At 39.7% G+C, this 16,039-nt stretch overlaps 1 protein-coding gene across 1 annotated transcript in view; it reads right to left on the bottom strand.

The window, feature by feature from the left end:
- Hsf5 (heat shock transcription factor 5) overlaps positions 1-16,039 on the bottom strand; it is a 46,167-nt gene that overhangs the window by 26,357 nt on the left and 3,771 nt on the right. The window contains exons 2-3 of the mRNA XM_050157011.1: positions 13,693-14,067; positions 1,418-1,515 (exon numbers count right to left, since the gene is read on the bottom strand). Coding sequence (XP_050012968.1) covers positions 1,418-1,515; positions 13,693-14,067 — 473 coding nt within the window. The remainder of the gene's footprint in view (positions 1-1,417; positions 1,516-13,692; positions 14,068-16,039) is intronic.

The raw sequence follows: 16,039 nt of genomic DNA, 5'->3' as shown, positions 1-16,039 counted from the left end.
CTCTCTCTCTCTCTCTCTCTCTCTCTCTCTCTCTCTGTCTCTCTCCTTTCTTTTGTTTTTGTTTTTTTGTTTATTTTTTGGGACAGGGTTTCACTGGAGCATTGGAGCCTGTCCTGGAACTAGCTCTTGTAGACCAGGTTGGCCTCACAGAGATCTGCCTGCCTCTGCCTCCCGAGTGCTGGGATTAAAGATGTGTGCCACCACCACCTGGCCCTCCTATGTTTTCCATAAAAAATAAAAATAAAAGGAATGTCTTTTGGAGTACCCTAATGCCACTAACAAAATATTCTCTTGGGCTGATGGTAGTGTTTGCCTAACATGTGAAGACCTGGGCTCAATCCCCAGCACTGCAGCACAGACACACATTCAAACACACACGCAAATTCTCTTAGAAGCAAAACTATCTTAGCTAGATTATTATCTGGCCAAACACACAATTCCACTATAAGAATTACAACACTGAATGCATACCACACAATCTGTTCTTACTCTAAAAACACATCAATATAAACCATTTCTATCAAAGCAGTTATTTCCTTTTTGTTTTTTTGTTTTGTTTTGTTTTGTTTTTCAAGACAGGGTTTCTCTGTAGCTTTGGAGCCTGTCCTGGAACTAGCTCCTGTAGACCAGGCTGGCCTTGAATTTACAGCAATCTGCCTGCCTCGGCCTCTTGAGTCCTGGGATTAAAGGCATGTGCCACCACCTCCCCGGCCTAAGCAGTCATTTCCTAAGAAATACTGACAATATATTTGAAGTACAGTGTCTACAACATGCATTCTAAGGCTGAAGGGGCCAGTAATTAAATTTGTCATTTTGTATACGCTGAGTTTTTCTGGTATTCATCCTATCCTGAAAAAGCCTAAAACAGTACAGTATGAAACAGTCATCCGCAATGATTTAAACATTGCACTTCTCTACTGCAGCCTCATGGTCATAACCACATGACCTCTGAACAAATGGAATGAAGTGTGACTCCAGAAAGTGCTTTAAATTTTCATTAATTTTTTTTTCAGCACTGTGGATTAAACCCAGGGTCCTGTGCATGACAAGCAAATGTTTTTACTACTAACCTAAATCCCTAGCCCAACAGTTTAAAGTTAAAGGCTACATGTGAGCTGGGCTTGGTAGTACACACATCTGTGGTCCAACATTAAGGCAGAGGGAGACATGTGGATCATGAATTTGAGACCAGTTTTGCTTAGCAAGACCCTGTCTAAAAAACAAAAAGATTACATGAAGCTAATGGTTCCTATACTGGACCATGCCAGCCAAGACTAGCACTTCTCTACTCACATCAACTCTCTTTTATTTAGAACTCAGAAAACTAAGTCCACAAACCCAGCTTATTTCTGGCGTCTACTCTGGAAATCTACCAAATTAATAGTATTGCCAGGCCCAGTGTGTACAAGAATCTTACCTGGAAGTAGTTACAGTGTGCATAGGAAGAGGCAGTAGGAGTGACACAGCTACTTAGGGCATCCATGTGGGTGGAAGGAGAGCAGCACTGTAGCACAGCTGGAACAGATTCAAATACAAACAAGTCATCAACCAAAGACAATACAGCACTCAAAGAACTTCCTTCCTGTTGTACACACACACACACACACACACACACACACACACACAAATGGGTGCTGTTGATTGCTTAAAAAACATGGTCATGGTCATATAATAAATTTAATTAATTTATTTTTTGAGACAAGATCTTGATGTATATTCCTGGCTGACCTTGAACTCCTGTGATCCTCTTAGCTCTCTTCTTCTTGAGCTGGGTTTATAAATGTGTGTACCTATACCTGGCTGTAATAAATTTTCAAAAGGTTATGTCTATGTTTTTAATTTACTTTTTGTTGTTGTTTTGAGACAGGGTCTCATGCAGTCCAGGCTGGTCAAAAATTCACTCTGTAGCTGAAGAAACTACGAACTCATGATTCTCCTGCCTCTACTTCTCACATGCTGGGATTACAGGTATGAGCTACCCACCTAGTGTATGCATCGCTGGGGATCAATCCTAGGGCTCTGTGTACAAGAGGCTGGCCATGCTCCGTCCTCAGCCACTAAGTGGTTCTTCAGTGCTTAAGTATATTGTGACTTTTCTAACCAAATAGTTATTCTTATTGAAAGTAATTTCATTTCACTAAAACCAGAAACTATATTTTTAGTTCCTAAATAATTGTTTCAATCATTTTAGCAACTATTTGGAGAGGGAAGGCTTTAAAAGTAAAGTAAGTAAACATATTCTCCAATCTATCAGTACATGATGTGTTTAGTAGAGAAACATGCAGTGGTTAGGAACGTGGATCCTGGACTCAGCCTGGCTGGTTTTGTGTCCTGGCTCCATAATTAGTATTTTATAAATCTGAACATGGTTAATCACTTCAGGTCTCACTGTTTGCATCCTGTTAAAACAGGGATAATAACAGAACCTACTAGCATGGCTGCTTCAAGTAACAACGTAATGAGCTTAGGACAGTAACAACAACAATCAATAAATGTCAATAGCCAATATTTTAATGAAAATATGTGTAGTACTAGGTAACAAACTAAAAAATAGATCTTGCAAACCTTTCCCTATGGTTAAGACACCATGAACAGATGGAACTCTTTGCACAGGAACAGTAAACTTACAGGTGCAGTCAGTCTGACTACACTGAGCTCTTTTCTGGAGAGAGTCTCCCCAGAATGAGTGAGAGTCAGTTACAACATCACACCTTTGGGGTAAACAGAAGATAATATGTGTTGAATGCCCACCATGCTTCAGTCACAATGGTGGATGCTTCATATGCATTTTTATCAAACCAATCAGCATGACACTACTTTACAGAGTAAGCAACTAAAATTCAGAGATATTAAGAAATTTGTCAACAGTAACAAGGCTGATGTTCTAGCAGACCATTTTCTCCTGTACTTGAGAGAATCAATATGCTGGGAAATAAAGTACATCCATAAATAGTTAACTATGGAGGATTTGTAATGTGGGGTTCCCCTCTGTATGCTGTGAACATGAATGGTTAATTAATAAAGAAAACTGCCTTGGCCTGTTGATAGGGCAGATCTTAGCTACGCAGGGAAAACTAAACTGAATGCTGGGAGAGAGAAGGCGAAGTTGGAGAGAAGCCATGTAGCCCCACTGGAGACAGACACCAGAACTTTAGCCAGTAAGCCACAGCCATGTGGCTTAATACACAATTTATTAGCCAGTAATAGCTGGGCGGTGGTGGTGCACACCTTTAATCCCAGCACTCGGGAGGCAGAGGCAGGTGGATCTCTGTGCGTTCGAGGCTAGCCTGGTCTACAAGAGCTAGTTCCAAGACAGGCTCCAAAGCTACAGAGAAACCCTGTCCTGAAAAACAAAACAAAACAAAAAAGAGTTAGTCAATAAGAAGCTAGAGCTAATGGGCCAAGCAGTAATTTAATTAATACAGTTTCTGTGTGATTATTTCAGGGCTAAGTGGCCGCGTACTAACTAGAAGCCTCCTTACAACAGATCTGCAGGGGTGTCAAAACTGGGAAGAAAGGACATTTCCCCTCCAGTTATTACTAAGGAAAACCTAGCCCCCTAGTGGCAGAAAAGACCTAGTCAAGAGCTGCAGGTTATTGTCTCCTAATTGTACTGAAACACAAAACTTCATTACAAATAAACTAATCCAAAGACTACATTTATTTTTCTAATATTCCAGTAGTATGACTCTACTGTCTAAATATTTTGAATGTTAAAATGCTCTCTAAAAAATTTGCTGGAGAAATAAAAGTACAATATAGCTCAGAGAATGTCATTATAATAGAGTTGATAAATGAGTCTTGTGTATAAGAAAACTATGAATACTATTCAGCATGTCCAGTAAGAGATGACAAATGGGATGGGAAGGAGAGTCTGTGAAGCCACACTTTCCAAAGACTCCTGCTATCAGTGCAGCCCACTTTGTACAGTCAACTGAAAGAGTGTGCTATCAGCAAGTATGCGGAACAGGAATATCTAGGTGCCAATATTCAAGTTTGTGCTTAGCATATGAAAAATTAATGTACTGTGGATTATGAAAACAATAACATTAAGAAACCAAGTTATCACCATGTCCTAAGACACTCTCCTATATCTTGCTTTGTCTTCCTGAAGGCAATGCTCTCTCAAGGCATCCAGCTTCCTGTATAAGAAAAAGTGTAGGCTGGCAGTGGTGGCGCATGCCTTTAAACCCAGCACTCGGGAGGCAGAGACAAGTGGATCTCTGTGAGTTTGAGGTCAGCCTGGTCTACAAAGCGAGTTACAGGACAGCCAGGGCTGTTACATAGAGAAATACTGTCTCAAAAAGTAAAAACAAAACGCCTGGCTCTATGGAAATAATTTAAACATATGTTTCAGATTTGAATCTATTCCAGGGCAGTGCAGTGTTAATAGTGAGTGAATGTCCAGTCACACAAATGCTCTGGGAATACAGCCCCTCATAGTCTTTCAGCTTCACAGTGGTATACAGGTGATATGAACTCAGTGTAAACCACACACTGAGACCTTATCTGTTCCACAGCTCATTACTCCTGAGATGCTGGGTAGCAACAGTGAGCCTCAGCTTCCAATATCTGATACCCTATAATGCCCTACTAGTAAACTATGAAAGTTCTGAATGTTAAGTGTATCAAATGCATTTTAATAGCTTCAACTTACAATAGGGTTATAGCACATTTGTCATAGCCCCATCCTAAGTGGACGTGCATCTGCATACCTAAAATAAATGAAAGTAGAAATTTTTTGTTTGTTTCTGTTGTTTTGTTTTTTGAGACAGGGTTTCTCTGTCTAACAGCCCTGGCTGTCCTGGAACTCAGTCTGTACACTAGACTGGCCTTGGATTCCGAGATCTGCCTGCCTCTGCCTCCCGAGTGCTAGGATTGAAAGTGTGCATCACTACTTCCTAGCCTGAAAAATATTTTTAAGTTGGGTATAGTGATGCAAGGCTGGACTCTCAACACTCAGGAATCTCAGAAGGGAGGACATGGAGTTTGAAGCTAACCTGGGATTAACAGCAATGTCCTGTCTCAAAACAAAACAAAACAAAAAAAAAAAAAACCCAAGACATTCTCTACCCAAGTTCAGAATAGCAATAGTCTACAAAAGTGGGACCAACTTAGAATCCTTCAACAGATAAATGAATAAATATCAATACTTGTATGTAGAATTACCATTCATCTTCAAAAGGAAAAATTTGACGCATACTACAAAATGGATGAATCTTTAAAATATTTTGATGAGGCTGGTCAGTGGTGGCACACACCTTTAATCCCAGAACTTGAGAGACAGAGGCAGGATAATCTCTACGAGTTTGAGGCCAGCCTGGTCTATAGAGCAAATTCCAGGAAAACCAAAGCTACACAGAGAAACTCCGTCTTGGAAAAACAAACAAACAAACAATCAAATAAAAAGTGATGAGTCTTTAATCCCAGCACTTGGGAGGCAGAACCACAACTTGAGAAACTATTTCAAATAATAATGATGATAATGATGATCATAAGCAACTCCTTTGTCCAAGAGCCAATTCAAATACAATTTTAAATAATGAAAAATATTTTTAAAATAAAAATATTCAAATATTTCATGTATCTTGTATTTGAAGATTTTAATTATGTATACATCTTCATGTGGGTTTGTATATATGAGTGCAGGTGCCTATGGAGGTCAATAAAGAGCACTGGGTCCCCTGGTGCTAGAGTTACCGGCATTTATAGATCAACTCTCAGTCAGGCTCCAAAGCATAAATTTATACAAATTATTTAGTCCTTATAGTCTTAGTTGCTAACCTCATTTAAAAGACTAATTTTGAAAATATTTATTGTGTGTGTGTGTGTGTGTTTAGAAGCCAGAGGTTGATGTCAAATATCTTCCTCAATCTATTTCTTCCTCAATGTTTGAGGGGCTGAAGCTGGAGCTCACAGCCTCAGCTAAGCTGCCTAGCCACCAAGCCCTAGTATGCCTGTCTCCATTTCCCAGTATGAGGACTACAGGCACATACTGGGCATTTTATATGGGTGCTGGGTGTCCAAACTCAGGTTCTCAAGCTTGCATAGCAAGCACAGCACTGACTGAACCATCTCCCCAGCTCTTGTGCGTGTGTGTTTGCTTTTTGAGAGAGGGCCTCATACAGCCCAGACTGGCCTTGAAATCAGAACCAACTACCTCCATATCTCAAGCGCTGAGATTATAGGTGTGTAGTGCCATACAGGCTAAAATATTTTATCCTTTACATGTTAGTCATGTTTTAATTTTTACAAAATCTATTCATGGATATTATTCAGTTTCTGGCCCAAACTATTATGGCTTCCGTCTAGGATGAGAGAGAAACTGAGAATATAACCCATTGATGGCCATGTCAGATGACTAAATGAACCAGAACCAGTCCACTCCACTCAACAGAACATTTACCAAGGGTCCATTATAATCAAAAACTGCTCAGTGGAGAAAATACTGAAATGCATTAAAAGCAGCCACACAACCCACTCTAACATCTGGATCACGTTCCCTTTCTTCAGGTAGAATGAACTAATAACCCAGAGCAGTCCCAACGCCACCAGCAGCATACAAGGGTACATCTCTCCATCAATCTTTTCCTTGTCTACCACACCTGATAAGAGAGAAATACCAGAAGAATCCCCTAAAAGAGAAATACAGCAAAACAACAGCAACAGAAACAACACACACACAAACACATGCATGCACGTGGGGGGGGGCTTTTTGCTAAGAATGTAGATAGACAGAAGACAGGTAGCAGATAGATAGGCTTCTCCATCAGTCTGCCACTTATCAATTGTGCCTCAGTTTCCCCATCTATAAAATGACAAAATCTATCTTATAAGGTAAGTCTGAGAATTAAATGAATTAATGTTTGGAAAGTCCTTAAAGCAGTGCCTGGTCATAGTAACTGTTCATTTTAAAATGAAGTTAAGGACAGCTACAATTTGCTATCATCATGACTTTGACTTTAAAAATGTAACTTTGGGAGCTGGAGAGAAGGCTCAGAGGGTGAAGCTCTTTCAGCATGAGCATGAAGACCAGGACTGGAGTGTGGCTCTTCAGTCCTACATACAAGCCACACAGTCAGGAGGCAGAAGCGGAAGATCCCTAGGCATGCTGACTATCTATGCTAGTCAGCCTCGGAGAAACCCTGCCTCAGGAAATAAAGTGGAGAATGATCAAGGAAAACCCCCAACCTTTGTCCTCCACAGGCACATATTCACAACACATGTGAACACACACACACACACACACACACCACACACACACACACAGAAAGGAAAGAAATGATTTTGAAAAGAAGGCAAAGTTTATTTTGAGCCAATTCAGCATGTTAGTCAAGAAAAAAAAATCCGTAACACAGAACTTGATAGGTAAATATGGATGAATATTAAGTATATTTAAATACATAGTAAAAATGAATAAAATTAAAATGCCTAAAATGAACATTTTCTATAAAAGAGGGAGATTATAATATCACACTAAAAGTAACAGAGGGTGAGAGTCTAGATAGAATCAACTACCATCGGACCCAACAGTTTGTCATTGAGGAATTAGGATGTAAAAATCTTCTAGGCAAGGAAAATGAGTGCTTCAAAGGGGGACAAATACAAGAAGATTCTGATGATCATTTTGTTAGCCTGATTGCATTTTTTTTTAGTTCCTGGCTTTACTATAAAAACCATTTATGAAATTGTTAGTCATACTATTTAAAGAGGCCAAATCTAATTATTTTATTTATTTATTGAGAAATAGAGTCTTACTATGCAGCTCTGGCTGTCCTGGAGCTCACTATGTAGACCACGTAGACCAGGCTGGCCTTGAACTTAGAGACTGCCTCTGTCTCCTGAGTGCTAGGGTTAAAAACTTGCAGCTTCCTCTACCCCGCCCCCAGCCCAGGCAGAAAAGTTAGAAAAGGGCACCAGAACTCTTGGACTTGGAGCTGTAAATGACTGTGAGCCACCATGCAGATGTTGGGAACTAAACCCAGGTCCTCTGCAAGAGCAGTCAGTGCTCTTAACCATCAAGCCAGCTCTGGTGTAGAATATTATTTTAAGGTGTGTTACTTTTATGTTCTGGAACACTTTGTTTAATCATGCAAAGATGTGCTTGGTTAAATGAAATTCACCTGTGGTCTGGAGGCTGCATGAGTATCTAGCTGACAGGAAGTAGTAGGGAGGAGCCAGGTCGAGAAGGGTTTATAAAGAGGACAGAGAGGAAAAAGGACTTCTTGGGAGATGGGAGGAGGCAAGCTAGGTGAGCTGTTTACTATTCAGCCTCTCTGGGAGGCACAATTCTACCTCCACCCTTGAATCTTGAATTCTTTTTTCTTTTGATTTTTCGAGAAAGGGTTTTTCTGTGGCTTTGGAGCCTGTCCTGGAACTAGCTCTTGTAGACCAGGCTGGCCTCAAACTCACAGAGATCTGCCTGCCTCTGCCTCCTGAGTGCAGAGATTAAAGGGTGTGCACCACTACTGCCCCTGAATCTTGAATTCTTTAGCAGGACAGAGATTTAGTAAGTTCTCTTAGTAGTTTTGAAAGAGTCGGTACCATAGGGACCAGAATTTCTTTGGCTGAGGCTCTTGCATCCTAGCCTGCTGGTAGCGGCAGAGTTGCAGTTGCTGACTAGGACAGCAGTGGTTTAAAAGGCAGACAATTAAAAGAGAGGATACTACATCTCTCCAGCGCTTCACAACAAGTTTTTAGAAGAAGTTAAGTATTTTTATTAAAATTTTATCTGAGCCTCAGATGATAAGAGTTTGTTTTGAAGGGACTGGAATTTGGTAACTCTTCAGTTAGTCTTTTTGTTGTGACCTACGCGAATGTGGTAGAGGTCGTCTTGCCTTTCAGCACTAAGAGCTGATCTGGCTTTGACAGGGTGTTCACAATGCTGTTAGCAAGCGCTTAGTAAATAGCGACTATATTGCTTAGCATTTTGTATCCTTCACCCTACTGGAGAAGTTAGGCAATCGCACAGCAGTTTTTATGAAATTCTCATTCCCAGAGAAGACAGCTCATCTTTAACAATACAACTCTACTTATGCAGCAGCACTGCAGAGTGTGCAAAGACTCTCACACACTTCATGTCATGTATTCGAAGCCATCACAAGCACTGCTCAGCCAGCCTTTTTGGCTAAGAGCAAGTGTAGAAGCTGTCAGAAGATTTTGCTTTTATTATTCTCATAATTTCAGAAACTTTATAGTCATCTCAAATTATACTTGTTAAATGCTGACAAAACAAAATGCAAACAACACGATGTGCCAATGACAGGGGCTCTTATTTGTGCTGCTCTTTCTGCTCTTCAGTGCTGGGCTGGAGCTGGGGCCCAGTGTGCTAGGCAAGAACTGCATCACTAAGCCACGGCCCCACACCCTCCTTGCTCTTAATGGTTCCTTCTACATACTTACCTTGAACTCTTGCAGACAAGTATTAATTTACAAGTTCACAAGTAAAGTTTTATTTGTTTGTTTTGGGTTTTGGCTTCTTGAGACAGGGTTTCTCTGTGTAGCCCTGGAACTCAGTCTGTAGACCAGGCTGATTTCAAACTCACAGAGATCCGCCTGTTTCCCCATGCTGGGATAAAGGTATGTGCCATTCATACCCAGCTGAAAATAAAAGGTTTTGTTTATTTGTTTGTTTCTCTTTTAAGCTTTTTGGAGCCTGTCCTGTAATTCGCTCTGTAGACCAGGCTGGCCTCGAACTTACAAAGATCCACCTGCCTGCTGAGTGCTGGGATTAAAGGTGTGCACCACCACTGCCCAGCTTGAAAATAAAATATTTTTAATAACACCCCAAATCAGTAATTTAACAAATACTATTTCTGCAAAGATTGAATAGTATTAACAACTTGTAACATTTTCTAACGAGGAATGTATAAGTGGTTCTCATCTCTCTAGGAGTTTTAATGAATATTGCTTAGAACTCCAAGTATATTTTCCAATTAAAAAACTTCCATGTTATATTCACCTGTTCCTGCAGGTTAAGGAATATAGCACTCAAGCCACCGCGTCTAATAGTTCCATAAGAATATGCCTCCAAAACTCCAAATTGGAAAGATAAGGGTACGTGTATACACTTTCCTGCACAGTCTAAAAATTAACCCCCAAGAATCTTTTTTAAAGGTTTATTTATTTCAATATGTATGAATATTTTGCCTGTATGTATGTGTATGTACCATATGTATGCTTGGTGCCTGTGGAGGTCAGAAGAGGGTGTTGGATTCTCTGAAAATGGAGTTACAAATGTTTGTGAATCACCATGTGGGTTCTAGGAATTGAACCTAAGTACCCTTCAAGAGCAGCCAATGCTCTTAACTGCTGAGACCTGTCTCCAGACACACAAGAAGCTTTTGAGTCTTTAGTGTTTTAAGTAAAGGAAAGTATGCTGTGGTATTATACTCTTGTACACTGTAAAGATTTGTCACTTTTTTTTCCCTTCGGTTTTTCGATATAGGGTTTCACTGTAGCTTTAGAGCCTGTCCTGGAACTACCTCCTGTAGACCAGGCTGACCTAGAACTCACAGAGATCCACCTGTCTCTGCCTCCCAAGTGCTGGGATTAAAGGCACATGCCATGGCTGCCCAGCAAGATTTGTCACTTGTATTGGTTTAATAAAATGCTGAATGGCAAGTAGCCAGGCAGGAAGTATAAACAGGGTGACCAGACTAGAAGAATTCTGGGAAGAGGAAAGGCAGATGCGCAGTCACCAGCCAGATGCAGAGAAAACAAGATGAGAATGCCTTACTGAGAAAAGGTACCAAACCTTGTGGCTAAACATAGACAAGAATTATGGGTTAATTTAAGTTGTAAGAGCTAGTTAATAATAAGCCTGAGTTAAGAGGCCAAACAGTTTATAATTAATATAAGTGTCTGTTTCCCTGGGACTGAATGGCTGCAGAACAGGGCAGAAAAGAAATTTCCATCTACAAAAGTATTTAGCCTGGCAGTGGTGGTGCATGCCTTTAGTCCCAGCACTTGGGCGGCAGAGGCAGGCAGATCTCTGTGAGTTGAAGGCCAGCCTGGCCTATATAGTGAGTTCCAGGGCAGCCAGTACTATATAGAGAGATAGATACAGTCTCAATATATTTGTGTGTGTGTGTGTGTGTGTGTGTGTGTGTGTGTGTGTGTATGAAGACAGAGAATCTATATCTGTCTATCTACTTACATGTATGCATACACAGAATGCAGCTAAAATAACTTAGCTAGAAATGCCTTGTTTGTTAAAATAAATTTATACATTCAACAGATGAGTAAGAATAAATCCATTCATATTTATTAATAAAGTCAGGATATAATCTAGTTGTTAAAGGTAACTATTGCTAAAGAGTAAGTAAATCATATCTTTAAAAGAAGAAATATTGGATTAAATTCATCAGTAACAAAAAAAACCTACTTTTCTAGTGTATTTAAGATTGATAACTTATAAACATAAATTTAGCCATCATCTACTTTTTTTTTTTTTTGGCTTTTTTGATACAGGGTTTCCCTGTGTAACAGTCCTGGTTGTCCTGGAACTAACTCTTGTAGACCAGCCTGGACTCAAACTCACAGAGATCCCCCTGTCTCTGCCTCCCGAGTGCTGGAATTAAAGGCATGCGCCACCACCATCCAGTGCCATCTTCTACTTTTAAAGATTGCACTTTTTTTTCAAAGAAGTAGTTGCAAATCAGGAAAAATATTAGAGTCTAATCATTTTCTATATAAGACTAAATTTTAAAAATTTCTAAGGGGCAAAAATGGTATTCTGGTTCTCTTCAGACCATATAAATCTTTCAGCTTTTACTAATAGGCAAAACAATGAAAACATAAAGTCATATCTACTCTCCTTTTCATTCTCAGCTCTATCACCAGAGGAGTAGTAGCTCTAAACATCCACACTTGATTCCACTTGGTCAATTGGTTAAAGTGGAGCAATCCCTTTGATATTTATATCAGGTAAAATGCAACGAGTCAGCAGAAGATCCAGACATTTCCCAGTTAACCGTCAGAGAACAGTATCACAAACACACCAGTCACCACATTTACACTTTTAAATGTCAACTTATTTAATTCCTTTTCTAGCTAATATTCTATTTTCTTATTTTGCTAAGTTTTCCCTGGGAGAATGGCCTAGAAAACCCCTTTCAGAGATTTTCTCGATCTGCAAAATTGACAAAAAATCAATGCTCCTAGAGTCTTAATTCATGAAGGAGAGAAATGTCCCCTTCCTTCTCTGCCTGATCTTTTCTGAAAGCGTTGACCCTTGTCTTGTGTCTACTGCCTTACTGTGCAGGCTTGTCCAACCCATGGCCACAGACCACACACAGCCAAGGCTAACTAGGAATGGTACCCACACAAAATTATAAACTTACTTAAAGCATTGAGAATTTTTCTAATTGTTTGTATGTAAATTGAGGGTGTGGTTATTGAGGGTGAATTTTGTCTCAATGTCAAAACACTGAACTACACGTGAGGAAACACACCACTGCTACAGCGTGTCTATAAAATAAGATATAATTTTAATGAAATAATTCTATCCTGCAAAAAGTTATTTGAAAATACTAAAATTGTTTCCAAGAGGCAAAAGCAATGGTAACTACTGGAAGGACTGCCTGCTGTCTTGGGATCTACCAGCCTGTCCTCACTGTCCTTGGCTGGAGTCACAGCTACACAGTTTGCCTGTTACTCCTCAGTTCTTAAGTTGGCTGTGGTGAATAGTGCAGGGCGCTACTCTTCATCACACTTAAGGATTTAATTTTCAGACTATGTGTTCTTTTTCCTTTTTGGCTTTTTTGAGACAGAGTTTGTTTGTGTAACAGTCCTGGCTGTCCTAGGACTAGCTCTGTAGACCAAGCTGGCCTTGAACTCACAGAGATTCGCCTGTGAGTTCTGGGATTAAAGGTATGCACCACCACTACCCAGCTAAGAGTATGTGTTCTTATTTAACTTCATTACTGAAATACTAAAATGATTTAATTATGAGGTAATCTCAGTTGTGAAATAAAAAACATATCCTAAAGACAAACTTAATGAAACACGACAACAATGGTAGAAAGGAAGTAAGGTTCCAGGGCACTGACTCTCTATGTGTTTGGTACGTCTTGGTGTTTTGTCTATATGTGTCTGATTCCCTGGAACTGGAGTCCCAGACAGTTGTGAGCTGTCATGTGGGTGCTGGGAATTGAACCTGAGTCCTCTAAAAAAGCAGTCAGTTTTTTAACCTCTGAGCCATCTCTCCAGCCTCCCAGAATTAGAATACACTTTGTGGATATAGAATTTTCATTTTACTGAAAATATACACTTTTATGTGGTAACAGATTCTCAAGATCCTTAAGAACAGATGAAACTTTATATACGTACCATATATGTAACATTTATTTCTTTAATTAGGAGCATGTAGGGGTGAGATATGTACATGAGTGCAGGTGCTAGTGAAGCCAGAGGCACTGGACCCCTGAGCTGAAGTTAAAGACGGTTGTGAGCCTCCTGACATGTGAGCCAGGGTTCTCTGCAAGAATAGTATACTCTCTTAACCACTGGACCAGCTCTCCAGTCCCTAAGCATTTTATATTGTTTAAAAACAGGCCTGGTTAAGAAATCATGACATTTTAAAAATGCATATTCCTATTTGTTAAGCACATAAAGACTGAAATATTACAAAAATATAAATGTTCTTATAAGCTACCTTTATAGAAGCCAGTGAACTTGAATGTTTCCTACCTGTCGGGTAGTAGGCTTGGGAGTACTGCGCCGAGGGTGTGTAGTTACTGTATTTTTGGGAGGAGCTGACCATTGTTTGAGGACCTTGTTGAACATGTACAGATGTGGCGCTGGGCTGCAGCGTGTAAGTAACCTCAGTTGGAAATCTCTGCAGTACAGGAAATGGAACCCCTTTATCTGAAAAAGTGGGAGATGTCTCCACTTGTCCAGGGTGCATTCCAAGGGAGTTCTGCCATGTTCTAGGAGGAATCGGGGTTCGATCTAAACCTTTCAGAGGGAACGTGCTGTGGTTGTGGGATGAAGTTGATACGTAGGAATAAGGAGACAAATTATCTCGCCGGAATGACCGGTGAAATTGTCCTACAGCCACTGGTCCTGCATAAAAGAGGAAGAACACATTTACAAACTTTACAATACACTCTCAGACAGTAAACCAAAGGTCAAAAATATGCAGCTGCTCACCTATCAGCTATTTTTAAACACAATAGAACTTTAAATTTAGCAAAAAGAAATTCAGAATACAGTGCTGAAAGAATAACCAACTCTTGATGATTCTCAACATGACTGACATAAAAGTTAAAGTGACCAACCTCTAATGTTTAAATTAAATCAAAACTATAAGTTTTCTTTCAAGACCTTTAGGAGCTTTAATAAGTAGGAAAGTATCACTCTACTATACACATAAAAGAAATGTTCACAATAAATAAGAATTCATAACATGAGCCACAAAGAGATATTTCTTTATTGCAAAGATTAACTATTTACTTATTGTTTGGGCATGCCTGCCACAGCATGTGTGTGGCTGTCAGGACAATTTTCAGGAATTGGTTCTCCCCTCTACCAAGTGGGTTATGGGAGATCCAATTCATCAAGTATCTTTACTCACTGAGCCAGTGCACTGGTCCCTCGATTTTATTCATTTTATATTTAAGTAGTAAATTGTTGGAGAGAGTCTTGCTATGTTGTTCTAACCTGGGCTGATTACTCACTACATAGCCCAAGTTTAAGCGATTTTCCTGCCTCCGCCAACTGACTGGTAGGATCAAGGCATGTGCCACCATACTCCACTTAGCAATGCCAACAAAAATCCGTCAGGCTTGAAAACTTTCACCTAGGTTTTTTCATCTTTTCAAGTAAGCAATCATCTTTCCTAAGGTTTTCTCTCTTTTCAGGCCTGGGATCAAAGCTTTTGCATATGACTTCCATATGCTAGGCAAGCAAGCACTTGACCCACTGAGCTAGAGTGCAAGCCCTGCATTTTTCTTTTTCCTTAGTCTCCAACAGAGACCTTTCCAGTGGCCTTCACACCCTTACTGGCACGTGTGCCATAGGAAGCACTGATTAAAACTTTAGGCATCTAATCTCAGAGACTCCAACATGAGCATCTGTTTTTCCTAATCTAACTAGGTAGAAAGAAAATTGAGAGGAAAAAGACAAAAGTTTGTAGTGAGAAGATGATAGCTATAAATACTATAGCCTGGATTTATAGATTGGAATTCTTGAATATAAAAAACTAATTTATTCAGAAGGAGACTATTACCTATTGACTATATACGTGGTTCACGATTTCCTTCCAACATGCTTCCTTAAACTAATCTTAATAAGCAATCTACTTTATTGAGCTAATCTTTATTAAACAGACACAAACTTAATTTATGTGTGACTTCAGTGCTAGGTTACATGTTGAAAGATGTCACTCAAATAGCTACCCATTCAAATAAATTATAAACCATTCAACACATCTCCCATTCTATTTCCATGGCAACTAGTTTCCTTAGCAAATAAAGCATTAACACCAAGAGTAAACAAATAAATGCATGAATACTAACAACACAAATTCTGGAACCTGAGAAATCAAGCACACTATCTAATAAAGAATAAAAAAAAATCCTGGTTTGGAAGACAGAAAGTATTCAAGTGACAATTCTGGTTTCCCCAGTAAATCGGTACTTTTCACAACAGGTGTTTCTGAGCATCCCAACTACCCCTCTCCTACCTGCTTTCTCCTTGGAGGTTTCACATGCCAAAACTATGTTATACTATTAACATTACTATTAATATTAATAATTAAACTATTAAACCTTCTGGACTTTTCAGGGATAGGCTGTTCAGTCTCTAGTTTAAATCTGAATTTAAAAATAAATTCTGGCCAGGAGGCGATGGCACACACCTTTAATCCCCAGAGGGCATGCCGAGTTCTGTGAGTTGGAGGCCAGCCTAGTCTACAGAGCTAGTTCCAGGACAGTCAAAGCTATAGAAAAACCCTGCCTTGAAAAAAAAAAAAAAAGTTCTGCTTCCCTGCTGATAAACTCTGAGTGTTGGGTAATTACCTATTTTAGATGCTGGT

The sequence above is a fragment of the Alexandromys fortis genome, unplaced genomic scaffold (assembly GCF_014885135.2).
Source record: "Alexandromys fortis isolate MF-2015 unplaced genomic scaffold, M_Fortis_MF-2015_v1.1 scaffold_31, whole genome shotgun sequence".
Lineage (NCBI taxonomy): Eukaryota > Metazoa > Chordata > Mammalia > Rodentia > Cricetidae > Alexandromys > Alexandromys fortis.
Note: the sequence above shows the minus strand (reverse complement) of the source record. Positions and strands in the feature narration are given on the sequence as shown.